The 20,776-nt window shown below is 42.7% G+C and overlaps 1 protein-coding gene across 2 annotated transcripts; it reads right to left on the bottom strand.

Annotated features, from left to right (window-relative positions):
- Positions 1-564: 564 nt before the first annotated feature.
- TATDN1 (TatD DNase domain containing 1) lies at positions 565-20,020 on the bottom strand. 2 transcript variants are annotated; one of them, XM_063131108.1, is made up of 12 exons: positions 19,922-20,020; positions 17,673-17,738; positions 15,427-15,476; positions 15,239-15,302; positions 12,641-12,784; positions 12,514-12,556; positions 8,930-9,015; positions 8,787-8,827; positions 5,428-5,504; positions 4,425-4,495; positions 2,842-2,968; positions 565-724 (listed from the first exon to the last, which is right to left on the bottom strand). In XM_063131108.1, exons 1-12 carry the CDS (start codon positions 19,941-19,943, stop codon positions 622-624), a joined length of 894 nt encoding a protein of 297 aa, XP_062987178.1. In that variant the 5' UTR covers positions 19,944-20,020; the 3' UTR covers positions 565-621. The 2 variants fall into 2 exon arrangements, with proteins under 2 accessions (XP_062987178.1, XP_062987179.1); XM_063131109.1 differs by lacking the exons at positions 12,514-12,556; positions 12,641-12,784; positions 15,239-15,302; ... (1 more) ...; positions 17,673-17,738; positions 19,922-20,020 and adding an exon at positions 11,825-11,957.
- Between the last annotated feature and the right edge of the window lie 756 nt (positions 20,021-20,776).

The raw sequence follows: 20,776 nt of genomic DNA on the forward strand, positions 1-20,776 counted from the left end.
AACGTTCCCACAGTTTGGTAAACCTAAGCCAGTGTTTTTTTAGGATATTTTGAAAATTAGCTGGTGTCTCAAGGAGGCACCCTTTAATAACATTCATAAGAGTAACATACTCTCGTTATTTACAAACCCTATCAAAGCACCATATTCATCTTGACAACTAAAAATAAAATTTTAGGTTTGTATAACTGCTACCATTCCTGCTAATATTTATGGAGAAGAGCAGAAATGGGGAAGAGAAGGAACAACTTTGTTCTTTCTGGAAGTGAGTTGGTCACATTTTTTTAAACAAATGGTTAGTGTAATCTTTTCCATAATGGTAAGGGTATGCTGAATGCAAAGTTAACTGGGTAGCACAATAAACTGAAGTAAGTACTACAGGTGCAATACTTTTAAGAACTGATATTCTAGAATCTGGTATGGCAAAAAAAAAAACCCTGAAAATTTCACTGCAAAATAGAATGTAAATTTGTTAAGCTTCCACATAAACAAATATATATTTAATCGAACCATGTTAAAGAGCAAGCATACTTCTAAAAATATTTTTTTCAGAGTGGAAGCAGAGGAGACTTTCAATTCTTTTATTTAAAAGAATTAATGGATTGTACCATAATACATACTGCTTTACATATCTGGAAAGAAGACTTTAATACTGTTGTTATACATAGTGTTGGCCAATTCTAATGGATCTTCTTCACGTACTGCTGCTAGTATTTCCAATATTTGGCTAAAACGAAACAAAAAGTTGTCTTACTAGAAGAAGCACAGCTTAACAAAGATGCTGGTGTCACTTTACTGTTTATGTTCACAACTAACTTGAAAACTTTCGATCAAGGTGATTAAAAGTTTGAATAAACAGTTTTTCAGATTACAAGAATCATTCTGGCTCAGTCTCAGCAGTTAGGTGCAACAAAACTGCAGTGCCTGAATAACAGCCGTCATGCCAAACTATTGTTTAGCAAAGCTTGAATGAGTCTAGCCTCCCCAAGACTTGACTGTTCTCTCTTAGAAACTTCTGCTTTTGATTAATCCCTGTTTTCTGTGTCGGATGAACCCCAAACTGTGGTTAAACTTAACTGGTTAGTTCAAAGAACCCAGCTTCATAAACCAGAGTTTGAAGTTGGCTTGTTTGAAATTAGACATAAATTATGATTAACCACAGATTGCTGGGTTCATATGACATAACAAGGTGTGGTTAATCAAAAGCGGAAAGAAAGGCTTTTAAAGTTCTTGCAACTGTACCAGAAGAGGAAGGGGTAAGAAACCCAGGAGCCTGGAGAGAAGCTTGGCTCATTCACATATTGCTGAACCATAGTTTGCTTACTTAAAATACTTGTAGTTTAGTGTGAGGCTGAAACACAGGAGTGATACATCTTCTCAGCTGCATTGTAATACAATACAACACATTCCCATTTGCATAGCAATGGTGAAGGGGACAACATGAGTAGATGCATAGCTGTATTATGTCTACACCAATCCCTATGTTGACTGCTGTGCACAGGTCCAATTGCTGGATACATTATTTATAGAGTATTTTTATCCCGCACCTCAACCAAAAAGGCTCTCGGAGCGGCTTACAATTGATCATTAAGAAGACAGTCCCTGCCCTCAGGCTTATATTCTAAAAAAGACATGACACACAAGGAAAAGGGGATGGGGAGGGAAGAGGGAGAAAATAAAAAGAAATTAAGGAGACTGTTCAGGCTGGTGGGAAGGCCCTGCTCTTCTCTCCCAATGGAGGGGCAGATCAACAGCTCCTTCCCCACAGGGTAAAGATGACAGCCCTGGGGGGAGGGGTCCAACTGAAGCAGGCTCCGATGGTCTCTGCCTGCTCCAGTCTCCCTCACTTCTTCCCGTACATGATCTAGCCACTCTTTGGAGGGGCATTTTTGGGAGGGGGCAATACTGGGGAGGGGAAAGCTAACCTTTCCGCCTTGCAAGAATGCAGTAACTTGCCTTTGAAAATTGCCAGTGGAGACTTAAAAGTTGAATTGTGTGTCCGTGGGGTATTTTGGGGAGGCATTTGTGTTTGAGTTCTGTGTGGACGTGTGTGTGTGTGTGTGTAAGTGAGAGAGAGAGAGAGAGAGAGAGAGAGAGAGAGAGGGGAAAGAATCTGGGCAATCACAGTGGAGGTGCCATCTAGCCCCTGACTGCTTGAATGGAGCCAATAAGGCTCTTGGGTCAAAGAAACTTCACCACCCATAGAATAGACCCCAAAAAAATCAAGCTCTAAAATCTGACTATTTTGGTATTTAAAGCCATTTGCCTCAGTTTAGCATTGACCTTTCATTGTGGCTTATTTCTAATTTCTTCAATGTTTTATTTCAATACTAGTCATATCACTGTTATTTAACTAAAAGCCATCAGTGTCATTCAATAAGTTATATAAGCAGATTGCTACAATAATTGGTAGCCTTGGTCTGGTACAGCAAGGCAATTTTTACCTGATTATGTACTGAAGGAATTGAAGTTCTGTCCCCTATGGGAAATTCGGAAAGTATACCTGAACCCAAGTGGTTTTCTGCCAAGATTAGCAGGCCTGCCTTGCTTAATTATGTTAATATACAGTAATGTAATATAAAATTCTTTGGCTCTAGTCCACCTATGGCAGTCTTCTCCAACCTGGTGCCCTCCAGATGTTTTGGACTTCAACTCCCATCAGCCACGTAACATGCCCAATGGTCGGGAATGTTGGAAGTTGTTGGCAAACACCTCTGGAGGGCACCAGGCTGGAGATGGCTGACCTGGGTCAGTCATGACTAAATTCCATTTAAAGCAATGAGTATAACTCATTTCATCTAACTCATGTCATTGGTACATAGTCATGCCCAACTTCATACTTACATTATATGGCAAGGTTCATTTCTGTCCTTCAGGCAGTGTCCCGCTTCCCACTTTTTCTTGGTAGGGAATGTAGTTTTTATGTATTTTGAGCCAGCATGTGTATTTTTCACTCCACACCATGGAGCATCTAGTTTGATTTAAGGAACAACAGCGGTTTCAAAATTGATTAGCTTTCTGTGGATCTTAACCATCTCACACATTTCTTCCTCTCCACATCCCGATATACTTTCTAACAATCTAAATTTAATTTGATTACTTTAAAAAAAAAAGGTTATTAATCTAAAAGTGCTCTCCAGACGTGAACTAAGTGCAAAAAGCAGCAGAACTAAAATTGTTTCCAAAGATTTTGCATACTTCCACAATACAAAGTTTTGCAGTAGATTACTTCAGTAACAGATACTTTTATGAGTAAGGCTGCAGTTCGTTGCTAATATGATTTCAGAAGTCTGAAACCCATGGCAAGTCCAAAACACCAAACTCCTTAAAACTTCTTCATTTGGAACTAGAATTTTGTAAGATTCCATCTATTATAGAACAATCAGTGAGAAAGACTCCGTCCAATAAAATGCAAACCCGCTCCACTATAACCAGTACCACTTTTGCTCTCTCTGTTCTCCCCTAATCCTGAACATTTGCTGCCAAGTAACACTGTTACTTGGTATTTATTTTGTTCGGTATTTATTTCGTTCAGTATTTATTTCGTTCAGCAATCATAACTGCTACCATGGCTTTTAAGCAGGGCTTTCGAGGATACACTGAACAATCTAACTCCCTATATATATTTAAATCGTTCTACTTTATTTGAAATAAATATGCAAAACAGCTAATTTAAATCCTCATAGGAAAGCATGCCCACACAGACTGAGGACGTTGGAGGTTGCAGTCTAGTTCATATGGAGAGCACCAAGTTGCAGAAGACGGAGGTAAAGCTTGTTCTACTTCGCTGGATCCTTGGCAAGAGCTGTACTATTTTTAACAAATGACCAGTGGAGGGGGGTGGGATGACATTTCTAGTATGTTCAGACCTTACTAGACTGTAGGGTGCACAACAGTGGAAGTGCGGCATGACCAATGGATAGACAAGACCTTTAAATATAGAAAAGAATTCTCCTTCGTTAATGAACGTAGGATGTTGCCATATACTGAGTCAGACCATTGGTCCATCTAGCCCAGTATGGTTGACTGCAGCTCGCCAGGGTTCCAGGTGGGATTCCTATCCTCACCCTACCTGGAGAAGCCGGGGATCGAACTTGGGACCTTTGGTATACAAAGCATGTGCTCTATCACACTGAGCTATGGCCCCTCCCATACTACTTTTGTATTTGGAGCCTTTCCCTCTTTCTCTAGATCCGCCTTCCCCAACCTGCTGCCCACAGTATGACTAGGGATGACGATAGTTGCAATTAACACATCTAAAGGGCACCAGGCTAGGGAAGGCAAACCATGCTGAGGTAAGTTTGTCTCTGTCTGGGTGTGCTGTCTAAAGATTGCAACCCAAATATACTCCATTTCTGAAATACTTTAAAAGGAATATATTGGTGAAAGTGAAATACAAAATAGTATTAGTCAAAATACCAACTTACCTGTCTCTATCATTAATCTCTCACTGGGAACTGACTTCACGGTTTCTAAGTTGGCTTCTGTTTTCAGTGAACTGGAAATAATTTTTAAAACACCGCTTTGAAGATGAAGGTTGCTATGAGTTGTTGAAGCTGTATACTTCATGTGAAAGACAGGGCCCTCAAGATTCAAGGAACACTACGTATACCTCGACCCAACATCCACACTTACCCCAAAGCTGTGTTTCTAATCTCATGAACATCAATGTTACAAGCACGTAACTGTTTAAACCCTGATGAGATTAGTAAACTGTCCAATCCAATTCTAAGCATGTTCACTCAGAAGTCAGTAAAAGCACATAAGATTGCTGCTTTGATCAGGGGGTTGGATTCAACAGCCTTATAGGCCCCTTCCAATTCTATGATTGCTACCTTAGTTTCTCTGGATTGTGTCATGTGAAAGCCCAACTGAAGCTGAAACTAGGTATTTTGTGAAGTGACATTTCTCTCCATATTGTTTTTACTTTGAGGGGGGTGGGGATAAAAAGCAGCCGGGGGGGGGGGGGGCTGCTAGCTGCCCAGAGAGCTTTGGCTATTGGGCGGTATAAAAATGTAATAAATAAATAAATAAATAAATAAATGCACATTTTTCAACATACCTGCACATAAAATGACCGAGTCAGGGCCAACATACCTAGACTGGGGTAATGTTGCTACTCGCATTTACTGTTGGATTCAAATCCAGTATTCAACCCTTTGTAGAACTTAATCAGATCTAATGTGGGCCTGCAAACCAAGAGTAGTCCGCCAGCCATGTATAGCAACCCGCAAGGAGCTTCATTCCCCCACCCCACCCCGCTGCCTGCAAACATGGTGTGTTTGTGTCCGTTAACACACCTGGCAGGCCACAATACATGCTTGGTTCACCTTGGTGAGAAAGAAGTTGTGCAGGTCCTGTTTAAAGCATCCGTCCCAAATTCAAAATAAGTTCTTTACACCTCAGCATCCTATATTTAAAATAACTTACCAACCATTTACTCCTATATAGAGATCCAACTCTAATATAGCTGCTGCCTCTTCTTTGGTGCCATCAAAAGAATGCACCTGTAAAAAGTAATTATATGCATTTATAAGGCAGAAGAAACCAAACACATCTAAACACCCTGTCTTCATTTTTAGCAGTTTTACCTCATCCCCACCCCCCACTTCCCTAAGCCAATTTTCTTGGTCTTTTTGATTGGCATTTGGCATCAGTGTACATTTATTTATTTATTTTATTGCATTTACATCCCACCGTTTTTCCTCCAAGGAACCCAAAGCGGCATACATAATCCTCCTCCTCCGCTCCATTTTATCCTCACAACAACAACCCTGTGAGGTAGGTTGGGCTGAGAGTCTGTGACTGGCCCAGTGTCACCCAGTGAGCTTCCATGGCTGAGTGGGGACTAGAACCCGGATCTCCCGACTCCCAGTCCAACACTTTAGCCACTACACTGGCTCTGAACGCTGTAGGAAATTTTATTAATAAAAATGGAAAAATGAATGACCATTAACTGGTAGGAGTCAAACTGTGAAGCATGTTTTGTGGCCTGATCTACAATTTAGTGAAGTCAGAGTACTTTATTTAATTAATCTAAGATAACGGGACAAGTAGCCTGATTCAAGGTACTTAGCTCAGGTGACAGACTACTAGTCTCCTGCTGGAGGACTTTGCGCAGCTGTTCTGATCCCTGCTATTTTACAACAGTGTCGCACATGGGTCATTACGCCACCTTAAGAGATATGGATACATTCCTAAGGCTGCAGTACTATGACCCACATAGTTAGGAATAAGGAGCACTGCCCTGCACATACATTCCACGCGTAATTACGCAGGGACAAATCCAGCTTTCACATGGAGTGTGTCCTTAAGAGTGAGCAGCGGTTCCCAGTTCAGTGTGTGCCCTTAGTCACGTTCACACTATGAGAAAGGGGAAGGAAAGGGATTGCCAAGTAATGAGAATCTGCTAGCTCAACCACTTCCCCTTCTTCTGGAATAGGATTGTGCTTCAGTGGCAACAGAAGTAAGGCATGACTTGCTCAGCCGTCTCAGTCCGTAGAACAGCCTTCCTTCAACTAGAGCAGCCTTCCTCAACCTGGGGCGCTCCAGATGTGTTGGACTGCATCTCCCAGAATGCCCCAGCCAGCTGAGCTGGCTGGGGCATTCTGGGAGTTGTAGTGTTAGCAGAAGTCTCTCCATTTCTAAAAGGAAACTGTAAAGTAGCCATCATATTGCAGGCAAAATGTCATAATGTCATGTATGCGAAAATATCTCGAGTGCATCCTTGCATCTGTCTTATCTAATATAAACAAGAGCTCCGGCTCCAGTCCTCCTGTGTCAAAGTTAACTCTCTGTAACTTACTGTAAGGCCAAAGGGATTGTTTATAGAACAGAGAGAATTGTTTAGCATAATTAGCTATGCCCCAGTGTTATGTTCTGATTGGTTAATGCTGCAACAGGGCCCTGCCCCTTGCAGGCTCAAATGCTGTGCTGAATTCCCAATGTCTTTGTCTGATTGCTCCCTTTGAAGAGACCAGACCAACACATCTGGAGCGCCCCAGGTTGAGGAAGGCTGAACTAGAGCCTTCCAGAGGTGTTAGACTACAACTCCTATAGTCCCCTGCCAGCTATGGACGTTATAGTGTAACACATCTGGAAGGCGCCAGGTTGGGAAAGGCTGCCATACAGTGAGTCTGCTCTTCTGTTTCATTCCAGGCACCCTAACTCAAACGGGTTGCCAACTGGGCAATTTCTGGAGTGCAGCTAGTAAGTATTCTGACATAATTTGGGGTCAGGATTAAGTTCTTTATGATATATAGATCAAATACCATACTGATAACTGTAAGTTATTGAGAAACGGATGTATTAGGGCTCATCTACACCAAGCAGGATATTCCACTATAAAAGCTGTATGAAAGCGGTATATAAAAGGCAGGAGCCACACTACTGCTTTATAGTGATGTTGAAGTGCACTGACAACTGTTGGGGCCCATGACACATCTACACCAAGCAGGATATAATACTATGAAAATGGTGTGAAAGCAGTATATGGTATGTGTCATCGGTCCCAACAGTTGTCAGTGCACTTCAGTACCTCTATAAAGCAGTAGTGCGGCTCCTGTCTTTTATATAGCACTTTCATAGTGGAATATCTGCTTGGTGTAGATGAGCCCTTAGACTCAGTCCAGGAGGAAGGCTTTTGCCTTTCACCAGTGTTAGGTTTGTTTCACCACTGCTTCACCATAGGAAGCCCTTTGCTTGGAAGTTCTCACAGAAATCGATGGGATTCTGGTCCACACAAAGTCTTGCTCAGCAACCTTTTAGGAAGGACCACTGAGGAAGAGAGAGCAGGGCAGCAGGTTAGGATCCCACCCATCAGTCCTTGAGTAGACTACCATAGTCACCCTCTGTTCCACGCACCCCTTTTTACTGGGTCAGAAACTGGGCAGCCAGGTGGTATTCTTCTGGGGGCTGGATTGGATCTGAGATTTCTAACTGCTGATTGGTAACACAGTTTAGCGCAGGGGTGCATAACCTTTTTGGCCCTCGGGGCTGTTTGCGATACAGGCTTGGGGGCCACACCTGTGCCCGCACTTGCATAGGCACTCATGCACCCACATATCCTAGCAGCCTTGAGACAGATAATTAGTAGCAGTGGTGGGGAAAGGGCGATCTGTATCAGAGTCACTGGGGAGTGGTGTGTTGGGGATACCCCTATAGGGAGGCATACTTATGGTCCTGGGGAGGGTTTAGGGTCAGGGCACAAGTCTACAGAGTTATTCTACTGAGCCATCTGAATTGACACTAGTCTGTCTCGTACACGGCTCCATTTCAAGTCAGGATTTCCATTTCTTGGTAAGGCAAGCCGAGCTGAATCGTTAAGTTGACAAAGAGCAACTCTCCCTCTCTTTCTCTCTTCCCTCCTGAACTCCTTTTCCTTGTGTGTCATGACTTTATTAGATTGTAAGCCTGAGGCAGGGACTGTCTTTTTTGCTAACTGATTGCAAGCCGCTCCGAGAGCCTTTTTTGGCTGAGGAGTGGGGTATAAATATGATAAATAAATAATAAAAGAGCGCGGAGGCCAGTGCAGAATTGAGAGGGGCAGGCCATGCTTCAGAGCACTTCATTTTGGGTCAGCAAGCCAAGAAGAAATGGCTGAAGTCAGGTGCAGATTGCAGACTTCCTTGGCTATTTGCCCTCGCAAGGATTGTTTTGGATAAGGAATGAGAAGCAAAAGATAAACAAGCAATGTATTTGCTTGCAGTGTGTTAGCAACAACAGAACGCTACGTCACAGAAGGGATGATGCTGAAAACAAACACGGCCAAGTATTTGTTTTACACTTACCACTCCTCCCACGCACCTCTCTCTGTTTCGCCTCATGATATCTGTGTGAAGGGAGAATATTTTGATTTTAAAATCCTAGAGATCTTCACTTTTCTCTTCTCTCCAAATTCTAAAAATGCCTTCAATTTTCTAAGAGAACCTACCTATGAATTCTGGGTGTGAATTCCTGCAGTGCAGAAACATTGGTAATTTTGTTTGCTCGGATAGATCAAATTGTTTTTCAAAATACCTGAAAGGAAATAAATCAAAAAGGTCCTAATATTAAACACTAGTTTGGTTGTAGAGACAAGGTCCTGGGAAAGAACGGAGTGGTGATTATCATTTATTTATTTTAAAAAGAAACAGTGGGTGTGGACACAATCCTGCCAAAGTGAAGCAGCTTATCGTCCCATTATATTCAGGTGGAAGGTTAAGCACATACTTAATCCTTTGAAAGCAATAGGACTTGAAAGTGCTTCCTAGTAATTAGGTCAGGAGGTGTTTTTTTTTCCCCAATCACAGGAAAAGTGGCTATAGACCATGTAAAGCTAAAGCAAGGAACTGGTCTACTGACAACACACACACACCACACACACTTTCTTCATCCCCCCATGCTGTAATTAGGCTTTTACCCAAACAACAACAAAAAACACCTTAACTGCTACCTGAAGAGACATTTGAGGGGGGGGGGGACATGCTAATAAGCCTATAAGAGGAGACATTTTTACAACCCTAACTACAGCATAGAATCATAGAATCATAGAATAGCAGAGTTGGAAGGGGCCTACAAGGCCATCGAGTCCAATCCCCTGCTCAATGCAGGAATCCACCCTAGAGCATCCCTGACTTGTCCAGCTGCCTCTTGAAGGCCTCTAGTGTGGGAGGAATGGGATGGGGGGGGGGGAGGAAAGTACGTGTGCACATGAAAGTGTTTGAAAGTGTGAAAATGTGTGTGAGAATGGCTTTCAGGCTGAACATAAAGCATCCAAGGTGTACTCACATGATACTCTCCCATACCCTACAATGCCAATCTGCAAAATTATCCTGTGGCTCTATGCATAGGCTGCAATGTCCTACGAGAGCTGCTACTTTTATGCCACAATGTTAGGATTACACATTTGTAGAGACTCTCCATGGGGTGATCAATAAAGAAAGCCCCTTTCAAACATTGCAGACAATATGTAGAAACATTTTCAGTGGCCTACCTGTGGCTGCTAAATAGTTTTAGGGCCAGATAGTCTTTCCATTGAACTAAATAAAAAAAAATCACCTCTCTAAAACCTTTAGACCACCAAACAACCTAAACCGGAGATGTAAAAAGGTAAACAATTGATGGCTGGTTTTATTAGCTCTTCTGTAGCACTTATTACGAAAGCAATGTTGTTTGAATATGATCTTACAACAAGAGGTTCTATTTGCACAGTGTGAAGTGTAAATGTCAGGCTGAACATTACGGAATTGTAGTTTACCTTTGAACTGTGAAAGGCTCCTAACTAACCAACTGTGCTGCCGTGACTGACGTTGGTTCTCGCCCTATGCAGAAGAGCATAAATATCATGTGGATGACCGTCAGTTTGTCAGAATAGTTTTATGATCTGCCATCGAAGAGGCAAATATTTGGACAGCTAAATATATTCTGTGAATCCGGCTTCCCCAACCTGGCTGGGGAATTTTGGGAGTTATAGGCCAGCACATCTGGAGGACACCAGGTTGAGGAAGGCTGCTGTGAAAGATTTTAGACATGACAGCTAAATGGAGCCTCCCAGTTCACTATGCAGATTGGAAGCTAGATGCTGGGAGCAAACAAGAGGTGGCCATCAAACTCCTGCCCTGCTTGTGAGTGTCCGCAGGCATCTGGCCAGCTGCTGCTGAAATGCTAGACTAGATGTCCTGATTCCACAAGCCAATCATCCTGTTCCTAATCTAAGGACAGTGTTCCGTACACAATAAAAATAAATTTCCGTGGCAAAAATGTCCTTTCACTTTAAGTTCTTTGGCTTTTGCTCCTGGTTCTGTACCCCCTTCCATTTGACCTACAGCTTTCCTTGGCCAGCATATTCCCAACAAAAGATACTGTCACAGTGCTCTCGAACCTGGCAAACCTGCCTTTTAGCTTTCCCTGCACTAGCTGAGGCAGAGACTGCCATTCAGTGTACACCACCCTGACACGTCTTTCGCTGGGCTCTTGGATCCACAATCAAGGGGCCTTTGTGAGATAACTGTGTCAGCCAGGGCTGTGCAAAGCATCCTTTAAAAAAAAGGAAAGTAAAAAAGCTAACATCTTGCTAGCCTCATCTCTCAGCCCAGCAAGATGAAAACTTAACATCTTCCAATGCCCAATGGCTAATTCCATAGGGGCTGTCAATCAAAGCTACCTGCAGCCAAACCTACTAAATGGACTATGGTTCTCTGTTTCTTTTTCACTGGGGTGCATCCCCTCCTGCCTCTGGACATTCCCTTTAAGAAACATTCTCACTCACTTTGAACTGGAGGTTTGGAGTGTGGGACATTCTGAGCAAACCCAAGTAAATTTTCTTCCCTCTCTCCCCTGCCCCCGTGTTGCCTTACCACTTAGCAACACTGCCAGAGCATTTGGAATTGTGTCTACGGTGGGAGGAAGCAGGGCACAGGCAAACACAGGCGCTTCCCCACAATCCAGGCAGATAATTACCTTGGAGTCTTGGCGTCCCCTTTCTCCAGGGCTAGCTGACAAGAAGAGGGGTGCTGGCAAAGGGGGGGAGGTGGGGGGAATAGGACAGTGCTATTCAATGGAAGGGTAGAAATTTCTAAATCCTGACATTCCTACATGCTGCTCAAAAGGACTGGTTCTTTGGTCCGAGCCATCAAGTTTTAGGATGATATATCTGCATCCGGAATCAAACCCCTGGCAGTCATTGTATGCACCCAAGAACGGCATGAAGCAGGTGATGCAATGGGGAAACAGAGAGGTTCAGGGAGCTATGGAGAAGATTTAGCACAGCCTTCCCCAACCTGGTGCCCTCCAAGGACCATGCTGGCTGGGAATGATGGGAATTGCAGTCCAATGCAATGGAAAGCACCAGGTTGCGGAAGGCTGCTTTAGTAGGTCTGTTGTGACCTGTGTATGCCATTTATGGACGAGCAGGAGAACAGATGCTGTTGCTCCTTCATTTTTTTCCTCAAGTGTGGCAGGAAGAACAATTGTTCCATGATTTCTAATGGAGCGTGTTCAGAGGAGGGCAACCAGGATGATCAGGGGTCTGGAAACAAAGCCCTATGAAGAGAGATTGAAGGAACTGGGCATGTTTAGCCTGGAGAAGAGAAGATTGAGGGGAGACATGATAGCACTCTTCAAATACTTAAAAGGTTGTCACACAGAGGAGGGCCAGGATCTCTTCTCGATCCTCCCAGAGTGCAGGACACGGAATAACGGGCTCAAGTTACAGGAAGCCAGATTCCAGCTGGACATCAGGAAAAACTTCCTGACTGTTAGAGCAGTACGACAATAGAATCAGTTGCCTGGTGAGGTTGTGGGCTCTCCCACACTAGAGGCCTTCAAGAGGCAGCTGGACAAGCATCTGTCAGGGATGCTTTAGGGTGGATTCCTGCATTGAGCAGGGGGTTGGACTCGATGGCCTTGTAGGCCCCTTCCAACTCTGCTATTCTATGATTCAATGATCATCACTGAGAGAAAAAAAAAGCAATATCGTTGTAAAAAGACATTGTGAATGATAAAATGTCTCTGATATGATAAGTAAATCTCTCTTACTTGAGTTGGGTGCCTTTAGGACAAAATTCTAATCTGTCAAAATCTGAAAGCAGAAACAGACAATGAATTGTCTTTGGAAACGATGTCAAGAAAGCACAGTTGCTTAAACTAGGGGGCTAATACTCACCCAGGCCACACTCCCCGATTGCTATCACCTTCCCTTTATTTTTCTCAGCTAGATCTTGTAACTCCACTAGGTACTGGTCAGGGTTACCCTGCTCAAATTCTCCACAGCGGGTGGGATGGCAGCCAACAGTACTGTAAAACATGCCTGAAAACAAGTGACATGAAAAATTTAATTATTGCTACAGCATAATCAATACACGTGGTGCATTACAACGTAAGCAGCAGCAACAAAATTATCATCCCCTGCCCCAGGGAGCTCCTGATGGTGGGGAGAGGAAAAAAAAAAAAAAGGGTAAATGCAAGCAACCGCCATTACATATACTTAGGATCCGGGGGTGAAAACTAGAGGAGTCAAGAAAGGCTTCATGGAGGAGGAATTCAAGGAGAGAATCAAAGGAGAGTAAGGGGATACCATGTAAAATGGACGGGCAGAAAGTTGATCTCCCGTGTTTTTTTGGACTTCAATTCCAAACATTCTTGACCATTGGCCATGGTGGCAGGGGCTTCTGGGAGTTGAAGTCCAAAACATCTGGAGATCTGCCTACCCCCAATGTAGGTGATCTGGGAGGAAGTTAATGAAAATTCTGCATAATATCAATAGAAACATTTGCATAACTCAACTTCTGAATTAACTTACTCACTCTTGAATCAAGTAGTTCCTTATTCCACCTGGGGTTATGAGTTAGCAAACTTTCTGGTTTCATGTAACTAACCTTAGAATAGCACAATTAAACATGGGACCACAAAGGAACTAGATAGCCAGCAGGTGGTGATTACATTCACTCTGCAAAATCCCAAATGCAATTTACCACCCAAATCACCATCTCTCATGATGGTGTATTCCAAGTTCACTCTGCAAGACACCAGCCTATGGATTGGGCTGGCACTAAGCCAATTTCCTCACAGGAATGTGTGTAAGAAGGGTTCCATTGGGCCTAATCCTTATGTTACTTGTTGACATAACAAGGTGGTTTTACTATGTTCATTTTTGTGCGCTACATATTTTACTGCATGCACCCTTGTGTGGCAATTGCTGGCATCTGTGGTGTCTGCAAAAGCAACTGAAAACTAGAATCTGCTTTAATGGGCTAATACACACTCTCAACAGATGAGGATACATTCAAACAAATGATTCACGACACTAAACTAAGAAGTGGTGAATCATTTGTTTGAATGCATCACCTTGTAGTGGCTTTATCTCATCGAGACACAATGAACAGCAGACCTTCAAGTCACATGATCAATCTAAAAAACCTGGAGACCTTTGCATACAATATTCAGGACATGTTTTTTAGACTGATCATGCCATTTGAATTAATCAGAGTTCTGTTTTTTTTAACCATGCAGAATCAATTCCTACTCTGTTCAATTACTCCCCGGCCCCGCCAATAGGAATATTAGTTTCTTGCACTACCTATGGTTTATTCCTAAAAAAGTACACTTTTCATATTTTAAATTTAAACATCTGTTTAGCACAGAAATGCTTTGTGACTTTTATACCATTCATACTTTCAACAACCCTGTGAAAAAGGCCAGTATTGTTCACATTGTATAAATGGAGAACGGAGGCTGAAAGAGGGCACAACTAATTCCATTCATTGGAATATAATGGCTTTACAAGTTCACAAGAATTTGTAGTGCCCTATGATGATATATTTTTATGATAAAACACACATACAAGGAACTATATCTATTTGATCCTAATATACATTCTTCATCTATGGGACACCCATATTCTAATTTGATTTTTAATTAGAACCACTTTACCTACTATATTTTTATATACCCATCTTAACATTTTTGTATATACCTAAAAATGTTAAGGGTGTATGAAACACAGTTGTATTCAAACATATACACACTTATACATTTGCTACAGAGCTGGGATTGGTTGTGTCTCCCTGTTGGGTGTACATGCTAGGACAAATGCAGATTTGCAGCTGTGTAATGTGTGAAACAGTTCTAGCTCCAGATGAAATCTAGAAGGAACAACATCAACAAAGATTTTTATTTCAATTATATGTAGACAGTACCCAAGGAGGAAAAAAATCCAGCCCAGGTTAAGTGACTGAATTCATTTCCACCCAGTGCAGACAATTAAGAATCATCATGTTTAAAATTCTAAACTGGGTCCCACCCCAAGACATTCTTTGCAATCAAATACAGTAGCTGCCTTTCTACTTAATTTTTTTTAAAAAATAGGGTATGATCCAAAGGTATTGTTCCAGGAAGGGTGTTCAGCTCATGAAAGCACTGCTTTACACTTTGTGCTAGTATGTTGAATAGGGGGAAAGCTGTTGTTCCACTTGTGCAAGGTTTTGCACAAGTGAAAGCATAAGAACTGCTAGAAATCCACCTTACCCATTATAGCAATGTGCGAAGTCTTCTACTTAGCACTTGGAAAGGTGCTCACAGAACAGCACTAGTGGCTATTTCCCCCCCAATTCATCATGATTCTTTGGATCCAACCTATGGATGCCCAGTGTGTGTGTGTGTACATGTATATCTATATTTATATTAGTTCTGGTCTTTCTACGTGTGAAATATAGGGTAGTGAAAGGATTCTCTTTAAAGATATATAACATAAGGAGACAAATACCATTTGTTTGTGCCAGCTTCACTGCATCCTTACTATCTTGCAAACTTCCACCTGTAATCATGAACTGGAATAAAGAAAAAAAAATTACTGTAAGTGCAAGTCTCTGAATATCAGAAGACACATTTATCAAAAGCCAACAGAAACAATTAAAGTTTAAAGACAGCAAAAAAATTGGACTACGTATTTACCTTTCTAACGCCAGTTTTAACTGCCCTGTCCACTATATCCAAGAAGTCATCTGCAAAATGTATATAATTAAAATTCATATTTTAAAGTATCATTATGGTCCGATGTATTTCTGGGAACCCCAGCGGACTAGGTGTGCAGCAGCTCCAGCAATTCTCTTCTTTTGACTATAACTTCACAGTAGTATCTGTCAAGCATAATGTGTCAAGCATCTTGTGTCATCTCTATTAAGTACTATGGATACCTTTATACACCAGTAAGTCTACAGCTCTGATCCTCATGGCCCACTGTCCGCCAGCAGTATCCTACTCAAGAGATTTGAGGATAGTGACAATTTTCCTTGATAAATGTTTTGGCTATGTACATATTCAACATAAATAAGCAAGCACCACCACATGTATGTTTCAAAAGGATCTCTACAAGAGGGATTCCTTAAGACAACTATCTATGCACAATTAGACCTTCATAGGCATGGAATAAAGCTGTTTGGGGTATTCAACAGTTGCCCATCAACTGCTGAATACCCTCGTCCTAGAGCAGGGGTGCAAAAAATGTAGGCCGCATGTGGCCCCTGCAAGCCCTGTCTCGGGGCCCGGGGGGTGGGGGGGAGGAGAGGAAACATGCTCTAGGAATGGGCTCAATGGTTTCTTCCATAGATGGTCCATTTTTAGTTTCCCAAAGTGTCCTAGGAAGCAGCACTCAAAGGCTCATGCCTGCTTCTTAGTACGCTTTAGGAATGGGGGTTTTATGGCAGGAACCATAGAATCTGTTCCTAGAGCATTTCTCCCATGTTTTCACTGAAAATGTTCCCGTTAATAAAGTGTGCGATGTCAGTCTCTGTCAGCAAGTGGGTGGATTAGAGGAGAGAGAAGGACTAGGAACCAGGGTTCCTGAATGCTTTGAGAATTGAGGTTTCTGAGAGGAGTGTTATTTTTATCTGAGTGAAACAGGTGCCAGGCCTCCGAAATGCTCTTAGGCAGGGGTTGGATTCAAGTAAGTGAGTGAGGTGTGTGTGTGTGTGTGTGTGTGTGAGTGAGAGAGAGAGAGAGAGAGAGAGAGAGAGAGAGTCAGTTGTGTGTGAATGTGCATGCATATATGTGCATGTGTGCACCGACATATGCAGCCCCCACCACACCAGTACATACTGGATGCAGCCCATGGGACCAAAAAAAGTTGTGCACTGCTGTCCTAGAGATATACCCACACTCAGATCTGACAAAGCAATAAAAACATCTCGACTCAGCAATAAATCCCACTGAGTCCAACAGAGCTTATTCCCAAGTAAGTGTGCATAGAATTGAAGCCTTACAACACAATCCTATTTCTACTTACTCAGAAATAACAGACCCATGATATTTGTTAGGGAAATTCCCCTAAACTGATAGGGAAGGAACGACTTCACAACTGGTCCAGACACAGAGATTCTTTATTATCTGTGTGCACAGGAGAAAAGCCCCTTACCTCATACAAACTGACAGCAGAGACTCTCTGACCATCATCCACATCAGCATACTTTTATACTTCAAGCTCCTCCCTCCTGTGACTGATCACAAGTCCCATACATGTTCCATAAACAGAAACCCATTCTTCCATAAACAATGCCATATTTTGGTAGCCTAGGACCGGTACAAAATGTTGCATTCTGTTCTTGATAAGCACCTCAAGGAGAGATAGAAATTCCAGAGTATGCTTTGACCCTTAGAAATGCCTAATCAGAGGGCTTTCAATTGTAAATAGATGACACGATGCGCCTCTAAGTCTATGTTGCTCAGCTTGGTTCCTAAACACAAGTAGATGTGTCTCTCGAACAAGTAACACGTAACCCTGGCAGATAAGGAGCCAAGAGGTCGATAGCCTTGAGGCTTTCTGTGCCTCTCTTCAGAGGCACGGAGGTGGGGGCTAGAGGGAAAGTGTCAGGAGTATGTCCAGAGCAATTTATTCACATCAAATTGAGGGGCTTCAACAGGGGCATTTTCAGATTTCTCTGTCAATATTCAATGACACTTAATCCCTGGTTTAGGATTGCAATCTAAGCCTTATAGTACAATCCTATAATTACTCAGAAGTAAGTCTTACTGAATTCAGTAGAACTTATTCCCACATAAGAAATGTATAGGGTCTATGCAAAGTGGTGTGTATATAATTTTGGGAGCCAGAAAAAGTGTAGTAGGATGGTCCAGTACACCCCCCTCCAAATATCTGTGAATGGGAAGCCAACAAAGTAAGCCAGTAAAGAAAGAAAAATTACCTTGATGTTTCTGAGTACCTCTGTATATGCCTCTGAACATAGGATCAGTTAAGTTAATACCAATATCTAAAGAGAGAAAGAAAATAATAACTTCAACTTCAGGCATATTGAAATGTACACAAGTACAATTGTATTATGCAGAATATGGCCTGTAGCAATGAATTTAGCAGCTTTGGAATTTCAAGCTGTTCACTGCAATCACCCTACAGCGTACATCTACGTAAAATTGGATTGTCTGCAAGAAGGAGGCTTAAGAACATTTTTAAAAGCCTTGCTGGATCCAACCAACCATCTATCTGGACTAAGGACAGGCAGCTGAAAGCCCAGGAGCCAAATCCAGACTCCAAAGGCTTCCTTCCAAGTCCCAAGCACACTGGCAAATATCGGGGAGCAGGGAAGTGCTTAGTGTGTGCAGAAGCAAAATAATCAGGGGGAAGCAGAGAATGTTTGTTTGTAATACATGCAAAATGCAAATTAAATAAAGTGCCACAGACTACAAACCTAAACACACTATTTAATACCAATTGGACACAGCCTTACTTCTGAGTAAACATTTTACCTCACAGGAATGTTGTGAGAGTAAAGTGGGGAGAGAAAGAAGAAACATGCACGCTTTCTTGACCTCCTTGCAGAAAGGATGGGATAAAAAGATAATAAATAAATGGGTAATGGTATAATTTCTGCAAGTGTAGATGGCTTTCATAGATATTCATGGTGGGTAAGTCTAGGTATCCAACTTTACAGAGAGACTCCTCTATTTGAAGGGATGTCGGATGAAGGGCTGTTTGGCCCAAGTCTGATTGAAAGATAAAGAACCTTAAAAAGTACGACAATGGAATAGCAGTACGACGATGGAATAATTACCTAGGGAGGTTGTGGGCTCTCCCACACTAGAGGCCTTCAAGAGGCAGCTGGACAAGCATCTGTCAGGGATGCTTTAGGGTGGATTCCTGCATTGAGCAGGGGGTTGGACTCGATGGCCTTGTAGGCCCCTTCCAACTCTGCTATTCTATGATTCTAAGGCAGAGCTGGGCCTGGAATTCATGTATCAACAGCAACACCTTGACAGCAACAGCAGGTCACCTGCTCACAGTCCTTAAAACCTAGTTATTATTTGTACATCTGCATGTGTGCATCTAAGTTAGCAGATGCAAATGTTACAAACTGTGGCCCTGTTGACTTTTTTTTTTGGCAATATGTAAGTGGCCATTTTAAAAAGTAGACCAAGTATCCAAATAAGTATCCATTTGAAAGTGACATCTATATGCCACTCTTTCAAATATTGTAAGTATTTTAAGGTCCTCAATCCATTGCATTATAGGAGGTGACATCTTCCCAATGTTGTAATATTAGTCTTTTAACTGTCAAAAGGGTGCAGAGAATCCATTTACCCTGATCATTTGTTAATGCCTATGAAGCAGGTAAATAATTTAAAAGAGCGTATACATCAGTGAATATTAAAGACTGTTCCAGTACATTTTTTCCCTGTGTAATAACTTCCCCTCTCAAAGAAGCAGCTAGTGAACATTGGCAAAACATGTTTTAAAAATGCATTAGCTGTATTGTAATGTCAGCAATTAGCATAATTAGGCAATCCCTTATTAAAGAGGCATTGCGATATCCAACAGACATGAAGCAAAAGTTTTTGCTGATTAAGACACAGCCTAAGATCCATAGATGCAAAAGGCAGACACCAAAGTGGTGGTCACTAATGAGGCATTTTGTGGTGAGGCCCAAAACGGTATCTCAAATTCCCAGATGCGCTTACTGGAGTCCAAAAGGGTTGGGAACACCCGGACTAGTGAGTCTCACTTCCCAGACAACATGATCGGGGCCGCCCTTCGTCCGGTTGCAATCTCATGCAGCACCCTTCCCCAACGCCCTTCAGACGTTTTGGACTACATCTCCCATCAGCCCCAGCCAGCATGGGCAATGGCTGGGGATGTTGGGCGTTATAGCCCAAACTATCAGGAGAGCATCAAGTTGGGGGAGCTGCGTGCCATATTGACTCTCTAAGGCTGCAATCCCAAGCACGCTTTTACAAGGAAGTAGGCCCCATTCAAACGAATGGGGCTTACCTCTGAGTAAGCATGGCTAAGGTGGCGCTGTGGGACGGCTACACGACGCAGCCCTGGCTGAGCCAGACTCCCCACCCCCATCCCCACGGCCCTTCATTTGGGCCCTGCCGGAGTCAGCCCACAGACGCCGAATCCACCGCCAGGTCCCGGTTGCTGAGCAACCGCCCTCACCAATGAACTTGAAGCGGCTCATGACGCCGGCGACCGAGGCCCTCGCGCCCACGTTGCACTCTCCCTTTCCTCGCTCGGCCCATAGAAGTGCGGAAGAAAGTGAAGAGTTACGCGCAGCCATCACTTCCGGTTTCTATTTGAACAGCTGCCCGTATGCGGGGGGAAGGAGCATAATGCAGAACGGGAGGCCTGCTTCATCCACCCTCCTAAATCTTTGTGGTCCTCTAGTACTGTATCCTTGTAGCAGCAGCAAGAACGCCTTTCCTCTTAGGAGCTCAAGGCAGTGTACATGGTCCTCTTCCCATTTTATCTTGACAACGACCCTGCGAGGTAGACTAGGTCCAATGCTGGGAATTGTAGGACTTTTCTGTGACAAACTATAAGGACGGGTCTTAAAGGCGTGATCCTATGCCTGTTTAGACAGGAAAAAAGACCCACAAGCTCCAGCATTGGGCTTAATCTACTTCACAGGGTTACTGTCAAGATAAAATGGGAGGCCTGTCATGTACACTGCCTTGAGTGAACTTCATGGCTCATTGGGGATTTGAGTCTTGAGGATTCTAAGCCCTAGTCAGACTCTGTAATCACAGCACCACTCTGGATTTCCTTAATTTGTCCAGAGAGGTATATCCAGATTAATTCAGAATTGGTTGGAGATGACTAACTCTTTGTCTAATTATGACACTTCCTAGTTCACATTAAGAATGTCCCGAGTTGTTAAAAAGGAAAATCGGCTTGCCAACTGATTCTTATGTTTCATAGCTAAATAAATAAATAAATAAATCATCTAAGAGAAATAGCACAAAAGAAACCGCACCAACTCCTTCCTGTCTTTCTTTTTCTTTAGGAGTGGGG

The sequence above is a fragment of the Elgaria multicarinata genome, chromosome 7 (assembly GCF_023053635.1).
Source record: "Elgaria multicarinata webbii isolate HBS135686 ecotype San Diego chromosome 7, rElgMul1.1.pri, whole genome shotgun sequence".
Classification (NCBI taxonomy): Eukaryota; Metazoa; Chordata; class Lepidosauria; order Squamata; family Anguidae; genus Elgaria; species Elgaria multicarinata.

What these genes read in the sequence shown, in the direction of transcription:
- TATDN1 (XM_063131108.1), bottom strand. Translation starts at nt 19,943, where the DNA reads ATGAGCCGCTTCAAGTTCATTG. An exon ending in AGGTACTCAGAAACATCAAG is followed by an intron (nt 15,477 to 17,672) that starts GTAATTTTTCTT and finishes TACATTTTGCAG; the next exon opens with ATGACTTCTTGGATATAGTG. An exon ending in AATGAACCTTGCCATATAAT is followed by an intron (nt 725 to 2,841) that starts GTAAGTATGAAG and finishes GTTTCGTTTTAG; the next exon opens with CCAAATATTGGAAATACTAG.